General features: G+C 46.5%; 1 protein-coding gene across 1 annotated transcript; it reads left to right on the top strand.

The window, feature by feature from the left end:
• The first annotated feature begins 1,658 nt into the window (after nucleotides 1-1,658).
• Nucleotides 1,659-14,645, top strand: LOC141961301 (vitamin D3 hydroxylase-associated protein). Its single transcript, XM_074908120.1, has 15 exons — nucleotides 1,659-1,879; nucleotides 2,871-2,984; nucleotides 3,329-3,472; nucleotides 3,801-3,934; nucleotides 4,254-4,460; nucleotides 5,004-5,044; nucleotides 5,683-5,807; nucleotides 6,601-6,726; nucleotides 7,489-7,586; nucleotides 8,243-8,342; nucleotides 8,907-8,950; nucleotides 9,600-9,639; nucleotides 12,942-13,050; nucleotides 13,914-14,059; nucleotides 14,377-14,645. The coding sequence occupies exons 1-15, from the start codon at nucleotides 1,670-1,672 to the stop codon at nucleotides 14,503-14,505; spliced, it is 1,767 nt and encodes a 588-aa protein (XP_074764221.1). The 5' UTR covers nucleotides 1,659-1,669; the 3' UTR covers nucleotides 14,506-14,645.
• Nucleotides 14,646-15,366: the final 721 nt, after the last annotated feature.

The raw sequence follows: 15,366 nt of genomic DNA on the forward strand, positions 1-15,366 counted from the left end.
GCCTGTGCCCATGCTCCCTGAGAGCCAAGCACTGCCTCGCTCTGTTAGTTTAACCACTCCCTCCCTGGCACAGAGGTGGGCAGGGTGCAGGAGTCCAAACAACAGGGACACCAGTGGACCTGAACCAGTAAATGCTCCTCACTGGAAGCCTGGAGTGAAGACATCCCGTGAGCTGTGCCCACTGCCACGGGACAGTACTCTGAGCAGGGCCAAAGCTGCTCTGTGGCTTTGGGGACTTCAGGTTACCAAAAAGGGCCAGCTGCAGGCTGCTCCCAGCCCAGCCTGGACAGAAGGAGGTGTGTGTGAATGGCGGGACTGAAGCTTAAGGCTGGGTTGGGGCAATGAAGGCCACATCCCCACAGTCAGTGGGGAAGGGTTGGCAACATCCACATTGAGTTGTTTGGCTTTTTGCTCTCTGTCCTGGCCAAACAGGGAGGATCCTGCTCACCATTCCAATCAGCAACCAATTTCTCTATGAGGTCTTGCTTCTTCCCTGAGCTCCCTCCCTGTTGCCACAGGAATAATCCCACAGGGACATGTCTGTAACAGGCAAGGTAACGTGATAGCAGCACGATCACTGGCTTTCAGTCCCAAACAAGATATCTCCATCAGAGAGCAATGATTACCCTAGATGCAGCCTTATTTCAAGCTCTGCTACCCTGCTTGGAGCAGAGCCAGCATCTCTAGACATGTCAATGCTGCCTTGCATCTTAGCAATGAAATTTCAGAGACATCTGTTCATTCCCTGTAGGCTTGCAGACCCTTGAGGTTTGAAAGAAGTTTGATTTTTCAGTCCCTCCTTTCTGTATTCTTGGGGACAGTCCCATGGGTGGGGAGCACCCATGGCAAGGGGCAGCTCCCAGGGTTGTCAAGGTTGCATAGTCCAGCTCCTTTGCCTTGCGCTGGCTAGAAGATGGCTTAGAAACTGGAGAGCAGATAGGCTACTGGGTCCATCAGAGAGGATGTCCCAAAAGTCTTCACCCCCTGATGTGGGTTGCCAAAATGGTTTTCAAAGGGGCTTGACTTGAAAATGACCCAGAGCAGTTGTACTCTTTGAAGGCATCTTCAGATAGCTCCTTCCACACTGCCTTTGTGTGCTTGTACCTTCACACCCTTGGTTCTCCTGAGCTCCCTCCTCTCCTATGGATGCGATTTCACCCCCAGCACCATTTTCCCCAATACAGACAGTGCAATGTTGTCCCAGGCTCAAAAGGCTGCACATGCTGCTGCCTGAGGGACAGAGGTGATGACTGAGCACCTCTAGTTAATGTGCTTAAGTGATAATTAATTATTAGACATGGTTATAGTAGGGGTAGCCCAGACCTGGGTTTTGCAGACATTTGGCTTTGTTCATCAGCTCTGTCCCATGTGTAGCGAGGTACAGCAGCAGCCAGTGGCTTGGGGAGACACAACCTTGGGGGACACCCCCCCGCCCAAACCCAGTGTGAATTGAGCATGCTGCTTTGCAGCCCAACCCCCAGTTCTCCAGCATACAGACCCTTTCAAAGTCCATGGTCTAAAAAGTTAATTCCTGGACTTTGTTAATGCAAGTGTGCTTCAGAGCTGATCTTGCACAGCAGGCAATCGCCTTCATCAGCCCTCCTTAGGAGAAGGTGGGAGACCCAGGTGTCCATAACTGGTCAGAACAGGAAGGACTGGGAGATAAATCATGACCCAAGAGCGACTGTGGCAGGTCCTAGATGCATTGTGGGGAGATCCTCGCACTCTCTCAGCTCTGCTCTGCGGTTCAGCTGCAGCCATTGTGGTACTGAAATGGCTGGGACATAGGCAGATCCAGCAGAAGATGCAGGAGGCGAGGAGGACACGGGATCTGGCCCTGGAGCGAATGGAGAAGGCAGCTCACAGGTTTAAGCAAGAGGTAATTTGGGGGAAGGTGTTGGGGGGGGGGGGGGGGGAGGAAGGGTAACCAAAGAAATGGGGGGATGCTGATCAATCCCTCTTTGAAGGGTGGTTAGGGCATGTGCACGTTTTGGATTGTCACCAATTTTTTTGAGTATTACCACCCTCCATTGTCACGAAAAAAACTCCTCTAAAGACAGTGTAAATGATGTATTTCTTAATATGGACCTGCTGAGGGAATCCTGAGGATGAAAGATGGATTGGAGTTTGTGAACTTCTTGAACCAGATCACCACCCCAGACCTCCCTATGCCATTTTCTCCTCATCTGTCCCTACTCTCAAGCCTTTCCTCTCCCATCCTCCTTACCTCTGCCCCTCCATAGGCACCTGTCTGCCCCATCATCCTCAAAGTATGGGGTGGGGAGTTCATATCTCTCCAACATCTGCACATTGGTGACCAAAAGCCATTTCCTCCTGCCCATGCCCAGGTAAAGAAGCATCTGGATTTTAGGAGGTCAGATCTCTGGATTTGGGATTTGTCTTAAACCCATAATAAATATGTACTGATATTCTTTCTTGGGGAAGAAGGTCACAAACAGCCCACACACTTTTTTTACCATGTTAATGATAAAATTTGTAAAACTTTAACTGGTTGAATTGCTATTCAACACATTGTCTCTGAGTTAGAAGGGGGTTGAAGGCCTCTAGGAGAGTAAACAGAGACAGGTCAAACCTCTCTTACAGATTCAGGCAACTCTCCAGTCAAGAAGCCATTTTCTGCCTGTTTTGGTTCTGTTTTTATGAACTAAGACCCAGCAAATTCCCCGTCAGCAAATTCCCCACTCCAGCACATGCAGTGCTATGTGGGAGGTTTGCATTTCTACAGGGAATGTCTCCTAAAATTGTCCATTCAAGGTTATTGCTGGGCAGATGTTAGAAATGGGTATTTGCAAACTCAACACCAAACTTTTCTGTTGTTTTCCTCCCTCTGCACCCACTACCTTTTGCAGAACCCAGGCACCCAGACTGCACAAGTCCTCTCACTGACAATGGTGGAGCTGGTGGAGAAGCTGAAGGAGGGATCCTTGTCCCCAGAAAGTGTCCTCTACTCCTACATGGGCAAAGTGAGTGGTACCTCCAGCATGGGAGAGGTGGTGCAGAGCTCTTCTGCAGTAGGGACTTTCAAATTTAAAAACAGCTCATTTGCTGAGAGAACTGGCAATGCTGGGGATTACAATTTGTCAATACTGTGATGTCTGAAGGGTGGTTTATGAGCAAATAAGTAAGACAGAGATCCAGGGCAGAAGATTATCTCAGCAAGAAGCATCTAAAGTTTTTAGGTAAGGTCTGAGTAATGAATACTGGAGGTTTGAGGAGACCGAATTTCTATCTTGAAAACTCAGTTTAAATACTGTTTCCTTCCTTCTGTCCATTCATCTGTCTTGCTGCTCTTCTCTGTTCTGGAAAGGCTTTGGAGGTGACTCAGGAGGTGAACTGCGTGATAGACTTCATTCATGGCTGTGAGGATCAGCTCCAAAAACTGAAGAAGCAGAAGGAGAAGGGACTGCTCTATGGCATTCCCGTCAGCATCAAGGACCACATTAACTGCAAGGTACATCCCTAATTCCTCTGCCTCTTGACCTGGGACTGGGAACAGGCCAGGATATCTGGCTAAGAGTTCCCTCAGACAGGGATGTTCTGGACCAAATATTGTGGGACCAACAAACCTGCCTTTCTTCAGATGAAAATTTTGTTTTCTGCAGAAAATTCTAGCCTGCTCTGATCTGGTTTTCCCTGGGTTAGTCAGGTCCTGTTCTGTCTGTGAGAAAAATTAGGTTGGAACTTTGTCACAGGAGGCATCAGAACTTAAGTTTGTTATTGTTACAGCTCCAAACAGCATCTTTCCTGGTACCTAAAGAGCTTTGCTTCCCATCCCCAAGGGCCACGTCTCTTCTGGAGGGATGGTGAAGTTTCTGGGCCAAGTGAAGGAGGAAGACAGTGTCATTGTCCAGGTTCTAAAGAGCCAGGGGGCAATCCCCTTTGTGAAAACCAACATCCCACAGACGATGATAAAGTAATCGCGTGTTCTCCTTCATGTGCCTGTGACATGTGACTCTTGCTGTCTGAGAGAGGGTGGGCTGGCATGCACAAACTTCCACCCTTACCCAAGCTAATCATGCACATTGACTTTATTGCCTCCTCAATCTGAAATTATTTCTCTTATATTTGATGCCTCTTTCTTCTTAAATTCCGCTGTCCCAACAAATCTACTTCATGCTGATTCTACCTGCTGGGATTAATTCCACACTCATCCCTGCATGGATGCTCTGTGCCCTGTATTTATGGTTTCCAGAGACAGAAATACCTCACTCATCTGCTGATCTTCTCCCCAGCTATGACTGCAGCAACCTCATCTTCGGCCAGACACTGAACCCTCTGAACCACCAGAAGAGCCCCGGGGGCTCCTCAGGAGGGGAAGGAGCTCTGATCGCAGGAGGAGGCTCCATCCTTGGCATCGGGTCGGATGTGGCTGGCAGCATCCGCCTGCCATCCAGCTTCTGTGGGTTGTGTGGGCTCAAACCCACAGGCAACAGGATCAGGTACATCCCGACATCTGTCCTCTTCCACCCACCATGGACACTGCAAAGTGTCCCCCACAATGCATCAAACTTTGCAATAGTGTCCGTGGTTTCCTCCAGTTTTAAGTTAGCACACTAACCTGCCTGGTTCCTTGTGTCAGCGAGGACTAAGGGCTCTATTAATGATGTGGTGGCCTACATGTCATTAACACAGGAAAGACTTACTCAACTTTGAATAGCCCTGGCTGGGATGCTGAAAGCAAATACTGCAGGGTCATTTCCTTTTCAGATGTTTTCCAGCCCTTACTTTACTTGTAAGAGTTTTCTGTTTATCAGATGTGATTTGTTCACAGATGAGGAATTAGATGCACCAGGGAAACTGATTATAAAAAATGTCTCTAGCTCCTAGCAGTGTACAGCCCATGGCAGTCTTCCTAGCCTGGAAAGTGTCAAGTCTTTGCAGGACCTTTTGCCCTCCTAGATGTTGAGTGGGAGCAACTCAGCATGGTGATCTGCCTTAGAGCAAGAGCTGCTGCTAATCTGCTTCTCCTGTTATGTTCCTAGCAAACTGGGTGTAGTTTCTCCTATCACAGGAATGAAATCAGGTAAGACCATCCAGATGACATATTGCTACTGTCAGACTTTTGCTTCTTACATCTCCTCCTACTGCTGAAATGTCAGCAAATGTGCTTGCTCAGTTATATGTCTCGTGGCCAGTCAAAACCAGTGATCTAGCAGACAAGGCCTGCCTTGTGCGATTACCTTTTTGCACCATTTATTCTGTTCTGGACAGTGGCAGCTGAATCTGAGCAGCAGAGTAGTGAATCTGAGCAGAATCGAAGCAACACCCATTCAGGAAGTGCAATGCATAGCAGTGAGAAATATGTGAGATGTGCATCTCAAAAGCCTAGGATATTTCACTGGAGATGCTTCCAGGAGACTGTGCTGGCATCAGCTGCTGGCAGGAGGTATTGCTGTTGGCAGGAGGGCTGCAGTCCTCCCTCCTCTTGAGCAGGGCCTGTGTCTACAGCAGCCTGGCCCAGGTCAGCCTCAGCAGGTTGCCTCTGCTCTGAGAGACTTACAGATTGTTTCTGCTGGATCTCCTTGCTCACTTGCACATTACACTTGTTCCCCATTCCTCTTCCCTGGCCTGATTGAAACTCTTCCATGCTGGGCCCCAAATAGTAACTGTGAGACAGCACCAGCCCATCTGCCTGCAGTGATAGAACCTTTGTGCTTGCAGTGACGGGGATGCTGGGGCCGATGGCAAGAGATGTGGACAGCTTGGCCCTTTGCATGAAGGCGCTGCTCTGTGAGGAGATGTTCCGGCTGGACCCCACCGTGCCCCCACTCCCCTTTGATGAGGAGGTAAGGCTCAGAGGCAGTGCCATGTCTCCATCTGCCCAGCAACAAAATGAGATCTTGTGAGATTCCCGTCTGGTTTCACATCTCAAGATAGTGAAGGACCCAGGTAACCAAGTGTCCTGAACAGAGGACACCCAGCATGAGCAACCACAAGAAGCAGCCACACAACGGGGTTGGCAGGTCCCCATTGGCTTGCCCTGATGAGACCTGCCAGATACCGACTCCTTCCCTTCCCAGCAATGTCCAAAACAAGCTTGTTGGCTCCATCCTGGCCCAATCCCTAAAGGTGCTGATTTCTACTAAGGCATTTACCCCTCACACCTTTACTAAGAGATCCTGATTTAAGTCACTGACCTAAGAAATCATTGCCCTTTGCCATTAGCTCTCTGCTTCTGACATTTAATCATGTCTTTCTGGCTCAGGTTCTAGGATCCTAGGATCTTTCAGTTGTCCCCAACACCCAGACAATAAAGACCAGTGGCTTACCCTAGAGGGTCAGGCCCCTGAACTCTGTCCCTAGCCAGGCATTCCAGGCATGTTCCAGGTCTGTACAGGTGCTGTCACACCTGCTGTCTCAAATCTGGGACATGCTCACATGGCAAGAGGAGGTGTCAGAAAGACCATACCAAGGACCACTGCTGCAGACCTATGTCCTGGACAACACTGCTTTCCACCAGCCCTATTGCTCCCATCATTCCTCCAACCCAGGAGACCTTAGTTGCTGCCTTCCTGAGCCATGGGAATGGTCCAATCTTGTACATCCTATGTGTGCAAGTAATGGCTCCTCTTCCCACAGGTTTACACCAGTTCAGAGCCACTTCGGATTGGGTATTATGAAGGAGACGGCTACTTCCAGCCCTCTCCCAGCATGAAACGGGCCATCCAGCAGACAAGAAAGCTCCTCCAGGATGCAGGGCATACGGTGGGTTTTCATGCTTGTGGTTGCCTGGAGCTGTTATCCTGATCCTTACAGAGTTTGGACAAGTCACTTCACATCTCCACTTTTGCTGCATATAAAACAGGGACCATCCCTCCCCGCTGCAAGGGTCATGAAGAGGAAGGCAAATTAAACAGTTTGCTTCTCAGACTGGAACGATCTTGATTATATTCCTGGCCTAGCAGACAGGAGAATCACCTTCAGATATCTTCAAGTCACCCTTTTTCTAAAGCACTGTTTTTTTCCATCATGTTTGGTGTTCCCATCAATATCAAGCTCACAAGAGTTTCCACAATCCCTAGCTGTTAAAAGCAGTTTACAAATTTCTTGGTGAGTAAGTGGGAAGGAGGTTGGAGCAGCTGACCCCACAGGGACCTCATCTAGCCTAAATTATTCTGTGGTTCCACCAGCGGGGATTTCTATATGGGAGCTGTTCCAATAATGCAAATTAATTAAAAATACTTGGTGTTTTGAAGCCTCTAAAAATTCTTCTCTAATGTGTGGAGGAGTGCAGCCTGTGCCAGGTCATAATATGTGTGAATGCCTTGGAGATGTGAAAGGACAGTGAGCAGATGCTGCTAACCCAGGTCCCTTTGAAAATGGGGTCTTGCTGTCCTACAGCAGCAAGGAGGGCCTAAGCTTCCCAGCATGTCCCACTCATCTCACTAGTGAGTCAGGGAGGTTCACAGAGTGCTTTATGAATAATTTATCTTTTTTGCCTCTTACACAAGGATGTTTTTCTTGCAGCTTGTTCCCTTTGCACCGCCCAAGATTGACTACATGGTAGATGAGCTGTTCACCAGAGGGATTTTCTCAGATGGTGCTGCTCGCCTGGTGGACTGCCTGTGAGTAAAATCTCAGTTTCATTGTGGGCCATGAGACTTGACACTTGTCACTGTTTGCATCCAGAGTGTTTATATTCTTGTGGGTGCGAACTGAATAACGAGCATCAGAGAAGCAATTTCTGGAAGGATGAATTTAACATGAGCAGCAGCTACTTCACAGTAGCAGTTCACACACACGGATAATGCGGTCGGGTAATAAGAAACTGTGTGTCAGCATTTCTGTAGCAACTGGGTTTATGTGTGTGTCTAGTCCATGGCACATGGGAAACATCACACATTATAGAACTTCCTATGGAGGTGCTGTGGCTTAGCCCTGGCTAGTGGCCAAACACCCACACAGCCACTCACTCACTTCAGGGTGAAACATGCCCAGGGTTGTACGTGGCCCCACAGCTGCAAAGCACTCCAGAGCCTCTATGGCACTGACAATACGGGCAGTAAAGTACTTCTTTCCCTGTAACTTTTGCAGTGAGCCTTTACACCTGAGCGTCTAAACCCCACATGAGCATCTCTTGTTCAGCGTTTCAGATTGAAACAGGGAGATTTTGTCTTCTAGCCACTCCCCTCTAAGACAAACCCTGCTTTGGAAACAGCATTGCTGTTGCTGGAGCTCTGGAACAGATGACTTGTCATGACTTCACTCTCTGCCCTTCCAGCAAAGGAGACATCGTGGATCCCAACCTGAAATCCCAGTTCAATACTTACAGGCTTCCTGCTCTGGTGAAAAGGATCTTGGCTATCATTTTGAAACCCATAGTAAGTGTGCAGACGTGTCTCATCTGTGTTACAGGAAATCTGCAAGGTGTGGGTAATTTCCGTGTACAGGGAGGTAGGCTGCTCCCTTCTGGGAATGCTTTGCTGCTTTAAGTGCCTGATAGGCTTCATACTGAAATACACTTAAATACACTTAGTCCCTAAACCCATGCTGAACTTATCAAGCGGGTCTGACAGCCTTTGTGGAAGTTTTGCATGGATAGGTCAAAATATGATCTGTTCTCAGGAACCCCTGAGCCATGCAGCTCATGCAGCAATGGGTTCCAAGAGAATGGGTATTACTAACAAGGGTCTAAATAGCATCCCCACATCCAGAAGATGCCCTCCAGGTTTAGCAATGTGGTCTAGAGCTTTACTGGCACGGGTGGCTGTGGTTAAATATATAAATTATTGTGGGAGTAAAACTACTTCACTGGAAACCGTACCTGTTCTTCAGAGACACTTCTGCTAGGCCAAGAAGTGTTCCCAAAATGCAGTCATGTGTTAACCAGCTATTTCAGCTGCACTGTTGTTGACTAACCCAAGTTTTTCTCTTCCCTCTGAAAGTACCCACGAATTGCTCGGGATCTCAGCGCTCTCTGTGGAGTGGGGTAAGGCTTACTGAAGTAACTCTAGAGAAAGGGCTTGCGCATGGATCTGTCCACAGCAGATGTCAGTTTGTTGTGTGAAGCCCTGCCATGGGGCTGTGCAGCACAGGCTGAGCCAGATGAGTATATGCTGCCTCAGCACCACCTGGGCTTAGCACAGTGTTATCCAGGGCTATGCAGCCAGAGATTATTTTAAGAGCTGAAGGATCCTTGTCATGTCAGGGCTAGGATGTGTCCATGGAGATCAGCACAGAGAGATACAGGCTACTTTCCCCAGCAGGTGGATTCTGATACCCAGAGCATCATCTGCCCAGTTAATGCAGAGATCTCTGCATGCAGGTCCAGTGTGGTGTGAAGTACCTGTCCCTCCAAGAGAGACTGAGACACAACACACTGGGAGCAAATTAATTTAGAAGACTGCCATAATCTTTGTCTAGGTGCCAGAGCACCTAGACATGGTGGTGTGCTTTTAATGTAAGCTCTTTTGATGTACCTGTAAACACATACGAACCCAGTGGAATTAGCTGGGTGATCTTATAGCTTGTTCCCAGAAGGGTCATGCTGTTTCCATAACAGTGGGCTGTCTGTGCAGTTTGTTAATTGTTTTCTGTTGCCACAGTCCCAAAGCTGATTAATTCTGCCACTTTTCCAGGTCTGCCAAAAACCTTTGGGATCAGCATGAAGCAGTGGCGGTAATGTGATTTTTTTTTTTTTCCCTTTACTAAATATAGTGAGAGATCCCCAAAGTTTCTTAGCAATTGCTTTGAGCTCTGTGATGGATTTGGGGTTGGAAATGGATCGTGTGGAAATAAAGCAGTTGGGTTTTTCTTTGAAAGTCAAGCTTTGCAAGGAGTGATAAGAGCCCAAGGCAATAGATGTTCATTTGGCGGTCTCTACTTACTAGAGGATGGGGAGGAAAGATTATCCTTTGCCCTGCATTTCCTAAGCAGAAATAGCATAAGAACAGCCGCTACAGGTTTTTTTCTTCTTTCCATCTGTTGGTGCAAATCCTTCATTTCAGACGTTAGGTGCTATTGTCACTAGCTAAGACCATGTTTGAAATGTCAAGCAGAGACCTTAGGAGTTGAAAATTGTGGTTGTGAACGCCTTGGCTTAGGTGGATTTTGTATGAACTCATTTGGGATCAGGAACATAGGACAGCACACATTCTCCTGGACAACTGAGTCCAGTGCTGCTCACAAACTGATCAGGTTCCTCTTTAAAACCAGTTGTTTTATGCTTTGTCACAGATGAAAATATTTGACACAGTTGTGATTTGGTAGCAATTTAAGATTTATTAATAGTGTGAGGTAGACAAAAGATCAAATTTTAGCAGTACTTAATGATCAACCAGTTTAAAGATTAACAAGGTGCTTTGGTAGAATATGTTATAATTAAAATAGTGAATAATTACAGATTTGAAAATGACAAGATTCACACTAACTTACTACATGGTTTTTTAAATCAAAGTGTATATATATGTATATATGTATAAACACAAAACATACACACAGAGAGCATGGAAATATTTGGATATCCAGTAAAATATATAGACATCCACACTCATGAAGGCAAATTTGCATATTTATGCACATAAATAATTTAAGAGGTGGATGGGAGAGGCTAGCCTATAGTTAAAATTTCCCTCTTCTCAAGTTTGGAGCAAATACTCACAGTGCATCAGTATTTCTCAACGGGTGATAATTGAGAAGAAGTCTGACTTTACCTTGGCCTTTCATCAGCTTTGTGGGCAGATGATCTTCAAACCTCGAGGAGTCTGTGCCTGAGAGGCATCCCAGCTCAGGGGAGTTGCTGGTCATAGCCCACTGCAATCCAGGAGAGCTCGAAGGGTCTCGCTTAAGGGTCTCTATTTATAGGGTCTGAGATAGTTGACTTCCATCAGATAGTTTTCCATTTCAGCCCAACTTGAATGGTGGAATATTCTGGTACTTTCTACCAGTTGCACAAGCCCAGAACTTGCTAGATCTTGGAGTTCTGGTATTACTCCCTTTGGGCCATAACCCAAGTACAGATGTACTAGGCTGTCAGGAGGTATTGATTATTATTATTGTTCTTAAGCAATAAGGGAGGGGGGGCAGAAACCAGCTAGGCTAAGGGTATGTCTTAATGCTTTGGTCCATGGCCTTTCCCAAGACATTTTGAGTTGGCGGGTCCATTCCCAAGTGATAGGGGAGACAGAAATCAGGTGTGTCAAAGGAGTGCCTTAACATTCTGGTCTGCTGCCTTTCTCAATTGATCTTGGGGTGGCATGTGCCCCAGGGGAAAATTGCACTAAGCATCGAGCAGCCCAAGAGAGGGGGCTGAGTTGCACCATCACATGCTTGCATTTGTTTTTATTGGCCAGCTTCTCTCCTCCCTGCTCTGATTGTTAGAAACCTTCATATTTTCCATGCTGTTTATTCACTTCCAGTTTATCTCCATTTTATTCTTGTTCTTGAGCTTAAGTAGCGCCTCTCCTCTCTGGTATTTTCCACTGCCTCCCTCCTCCTTGATCTATTTATAGACAGCAATCTTTTCAGCTGGTGTTTTGCAAGGCTGAAGAAGCTGAGCTGGTTTAGTGTCCTCCCACAGGGCAGGATCTGTGTTCCCTGAGGCATCCTCATAACCCTCCCCGAGAAGAAACGTGCCCCCAGCCTGTACCACGCAGCCTCCATCAGTGCCAGTCACTCGATGGACGTGCACGCTCACTTGCAGCAGGTCTGACAGACTACAGGGCAGAGGAAAAACTCCTGCAAACCTGCCTGTTCACTGGGCTGATGGCAGTGTTTGGAACAAAATGGCTTTAGGGTTTTTTTTTTTAGGTGAAAAGAGATTCCTCTCCCCCCGAAAAAGAAAAACCAAACAAAAAAAACCCACAAAAAAACCCAACAACAACAACCAAAAAGAAAACTCTTTTAAAAGTTTGTTGGCCTCAGAGATATTTTGAATCATTTTTCTTCAGTGAAACCATATTCACATTTTTTCATCTACTGAAAACAAGAGCTGATTCAAAACTTTTGGCTAGTGATCAGCTTTTCTCTCAGAAAAAAAAAAATCAGGTTAGCTACACTGACTGTATTTCCTGGAAACCCATCTCATTTGTTGAACTTTCAGCAAGAAGGATCTCAGACTGCAGATGGAAATTGAGGTCAACTAAAAAATAGCCTCATGGCTGGGACTTCTGTGAGAGATGGAGAAGACCCGTGTACAGAAAGATTGGAGTGAGAGAGTTGTGCTGAGCAGGGGCTGGACCATGGGACAAATGTGTCCTGGTAACCAGAATATGGCTGCAGAAGCAGCCATACTGTGGTCCATCCATGTCTATGTACTAAGACAAAGTGGAACAGCTCTTTAGGATGGATTCATTCATTGCCTGATGTTCAGCAAAGCTGCATTAAACCAGACTATAAATCTAGATTTCTCTTGGATCTACAGTACAAGCCTGAAGCTGTGCCTCCTGCATGGTTGGGGGAAGACCTCGGGCTTGCCTAGCTGTCTCTTGCTACTTCTTTTTCTTACCTGTATCCTGATGCAGAATGAAAGATTTTGTGAAAAAATTTTGAATTCATGTCTCCTAGAGTCTTCTACCAAAATAACCAAAGCTTTTAGGAATTTTTTTTTTAGGTTTTTTATGTCAATTAGACATAATTGTTCAAACTACTCCATTCAATAAAATTCGAAGTTAATCTCCATTCAATAAAATTCAAAGACAAAACTGTTCATAGAAAGGATTGAGTTAGTACTCAAAGAAATCAACTCTGAAATGCCCACCTAGCATTAATGTCTAGGTCTGGGCAGCACATGGTATTCTGACAAGAAACCTAAGGGTGGAAGAACAAAATCCATTGGCTCTTTCAAAGCACAGCTCAGATTTTATTTGATTTTTCAGTTGTATCCAGGAAGGCTTTTTTCTCCTTTTGCCATGCTATAGGCATTGATCTGTCACTGCTGTTCAACAGACATTGTTTGTCATCTCCTCTATCTTTCCTTCTAGGCTTACTGCACTGAATTCATTGCTAAATGGAGGAAGCTAAGGCTGGATGTGATTCTTTGTCCTGCGCTGGGGCCAGCCTTTAACCATGGCTACGCTGGGAAGTTATTTGGTAATCATTGAGGTGTCTCTGGATGCATCCATGGTGGTGTTTATGGGCAGAGCTAGAGCAAGATTTTGGTCTCTTGGACATTCCCCACATCATGTGCAATGTTTGGTCTTCTCTCTAGGGAAGAAAGCAAAGGAGAGGTCTCCTCTGGGTGGGTCTTCTCATGCCCCCACCTCATCTGAGCTGCAGGTTTTTGGATTATTATGGGGCAGCAACTAGTGGCACATCTGTCCCAGTCATTCGTGGCTGAGTTTGCCCTGCATTGTCTGTCCTGTGGAAAGCCCAAGAGCTACTCTTGCAGCAGAGTGGCTGTGAGGATACTTGTCAGAGGGGTAGCAGATAATACAAGGCCAGGCTCTCCTGAATCTGGCTCTTGCATTTCCCAAGAATTTGCAGAGAGCAAAAAGGCTTGTTGTCTGTGACTTGCAGAAAAATGCCATTTTTTATAGCTTCCAGTAAACAGTCATCATCCTCCACCTCTCTAGCAATGGCCCTTTGGGATCCAAAATCCCCAAGACAGTGTTACAGAACCAGACATCTAGGTTATCTTGCAAAGATAGCTGGGATTTTCTCCTGGGGTATGTGAGACATAGGTGCAGACTCTAAATCAGACCAAATACTTCTATCTCTCTTCCAGAGTAGATCTAACCTCCACCCGACTGACAGGTGAAGGCATGGGTCTCTCTCTGGTTTCAGCAGCCATGTGGCCCGAAAACCATCAAAAGTCGCTTTGAAAGCAGCATGTTTCATGGTTCCTTCAGGTCCAGCAACTCCTATTCCTGTGACCTAAATCATCATCTGAAAGTCATTTCTGACCCAGCACACTAAATCTTGCCATTTTGCATGCTTTGTGTGATCTTTTCCAGCTGCGACGTCCTATACCAATTTATACAATGTCTTAAACTTCCCTGCTGGTGTGGTGCCAGTCAGCACGGTCACAAGAGACGACGAAGAAGAACTGAAGCATTACCAAGGGCACTATGGAGACCCTTGGGATAAGAGGCTGAAAGAGGTCAGAGGGGAAAGAGCTTAAGTCTTAGCAGAAGGTTATGACTGGTACAGTGACACCTCTGGCACGTTGTCCCAAGGCTTGTCTACATCTCCTGATGAGACTGGGAGCTTGTTTAGTAATGTAGTTTGCATACACCATATTACTACCCTGCATGTGGTACAGCTAGGCTGGTGTACATCAGCCTGACAATTGTCCCACTGTCCCCTTGCATGTCTTCCTTTGTCTTCTCTTCCTATAATGTCAAAAGACAGAGTTTGCTCTTGTGCCTCCCCAGGTGCTCTGGTGCTCTGACTCAGCACCATGCTTAATTTTTGCAGGCTGTGGAAGGAGCTGTGGGGCTGCCAGTGGCTGTCCAGTGCGTGGCTTTGCCATGGCAGGAGGAGCTGTGCCTTCGCTTCATGAAGGAGGTGGAGACACTTGCCCACAACACCAAGAGAAATGTGTGATTTCTGGGAACCCACCTTCACTATGATGACTTTTCACTCCCTGCCCTTCACTCCAGCCACCTTCTACCTGATGCACAAAGCAAAGTAGATAGTGACCTGCAGACTCTGAACCATTGTTTCAATAAACTGGCAATGAATGCTGTTTAAAAAAGCAAAAATCTTGTCTCTGTCCAAATTTTCCTCTGTTAAACTGAGTCAAGAAAAAACCAAAAGAAAGGAATGAAAGTTATTTCTGGACCAAAGGAGTCCAATAACTACAGTGTAACAATACCTGTTGCATGATATGAGACCAAAGAGCTGTTTACCCCAATATTTTACTTCCACCTGGGCAGGGGCAGATGTTTGTGGGAGAGTATAACCTGGTAAGTGGAGGATTCCCCCTCTGGCTGTGCCACTGGTTGGCAAAGGTACTATTTGGCAAATAGTTGCAGTCAGCCCATCATTTTTAATAGCTGTCAAGAAAGCTCTCCTTAATGAACTTGTTGGGCCCTTTCCTGAAGTCACTCACTCTTTTGCTCTCCACACCATCTGGTGGCAGTAGGCTCTGCAGTGAGTAGTGAAAAGCTGAATTTTCTCTGTTTAAGCATAATCTGTGAGGAATGGTAACTGGTCTGTCTTCACTCCTGTTCCTCATTGTTTCTTCCAGTTAAGCAATGGGAAGAAAAAGTTGGGATTTTTTATTGCTTGTAAGCACTTGAGGGAAAACTGAGTTTAAGCATTTCTGGGGCTACGTTTAGACCATTCGCACTGTGCTGTTTCTCGGCCTGTCCTTCACTCTCAAGGTGGTGGAAGAGGCTGGAAGGGAAGGTGGGAGTGATGGAGGAGACTGAAATGCTTTGAATTAGCAAGTGTGCCTTGAAA

This window comes from Athene noctua, chromosome 5 (assembly GCF_965140245.1).
Source record: "Athene noctua chromosome 5, bAthNoc1.hap1.1, whole genome shotgun sequence".
Classification (NCBI taxonomy): domain Eukaryota; kingdom Metazoa; phylum Chordata; class Aves; order Strigiformes; family Strigidae; genus Athene; species Athene noctua.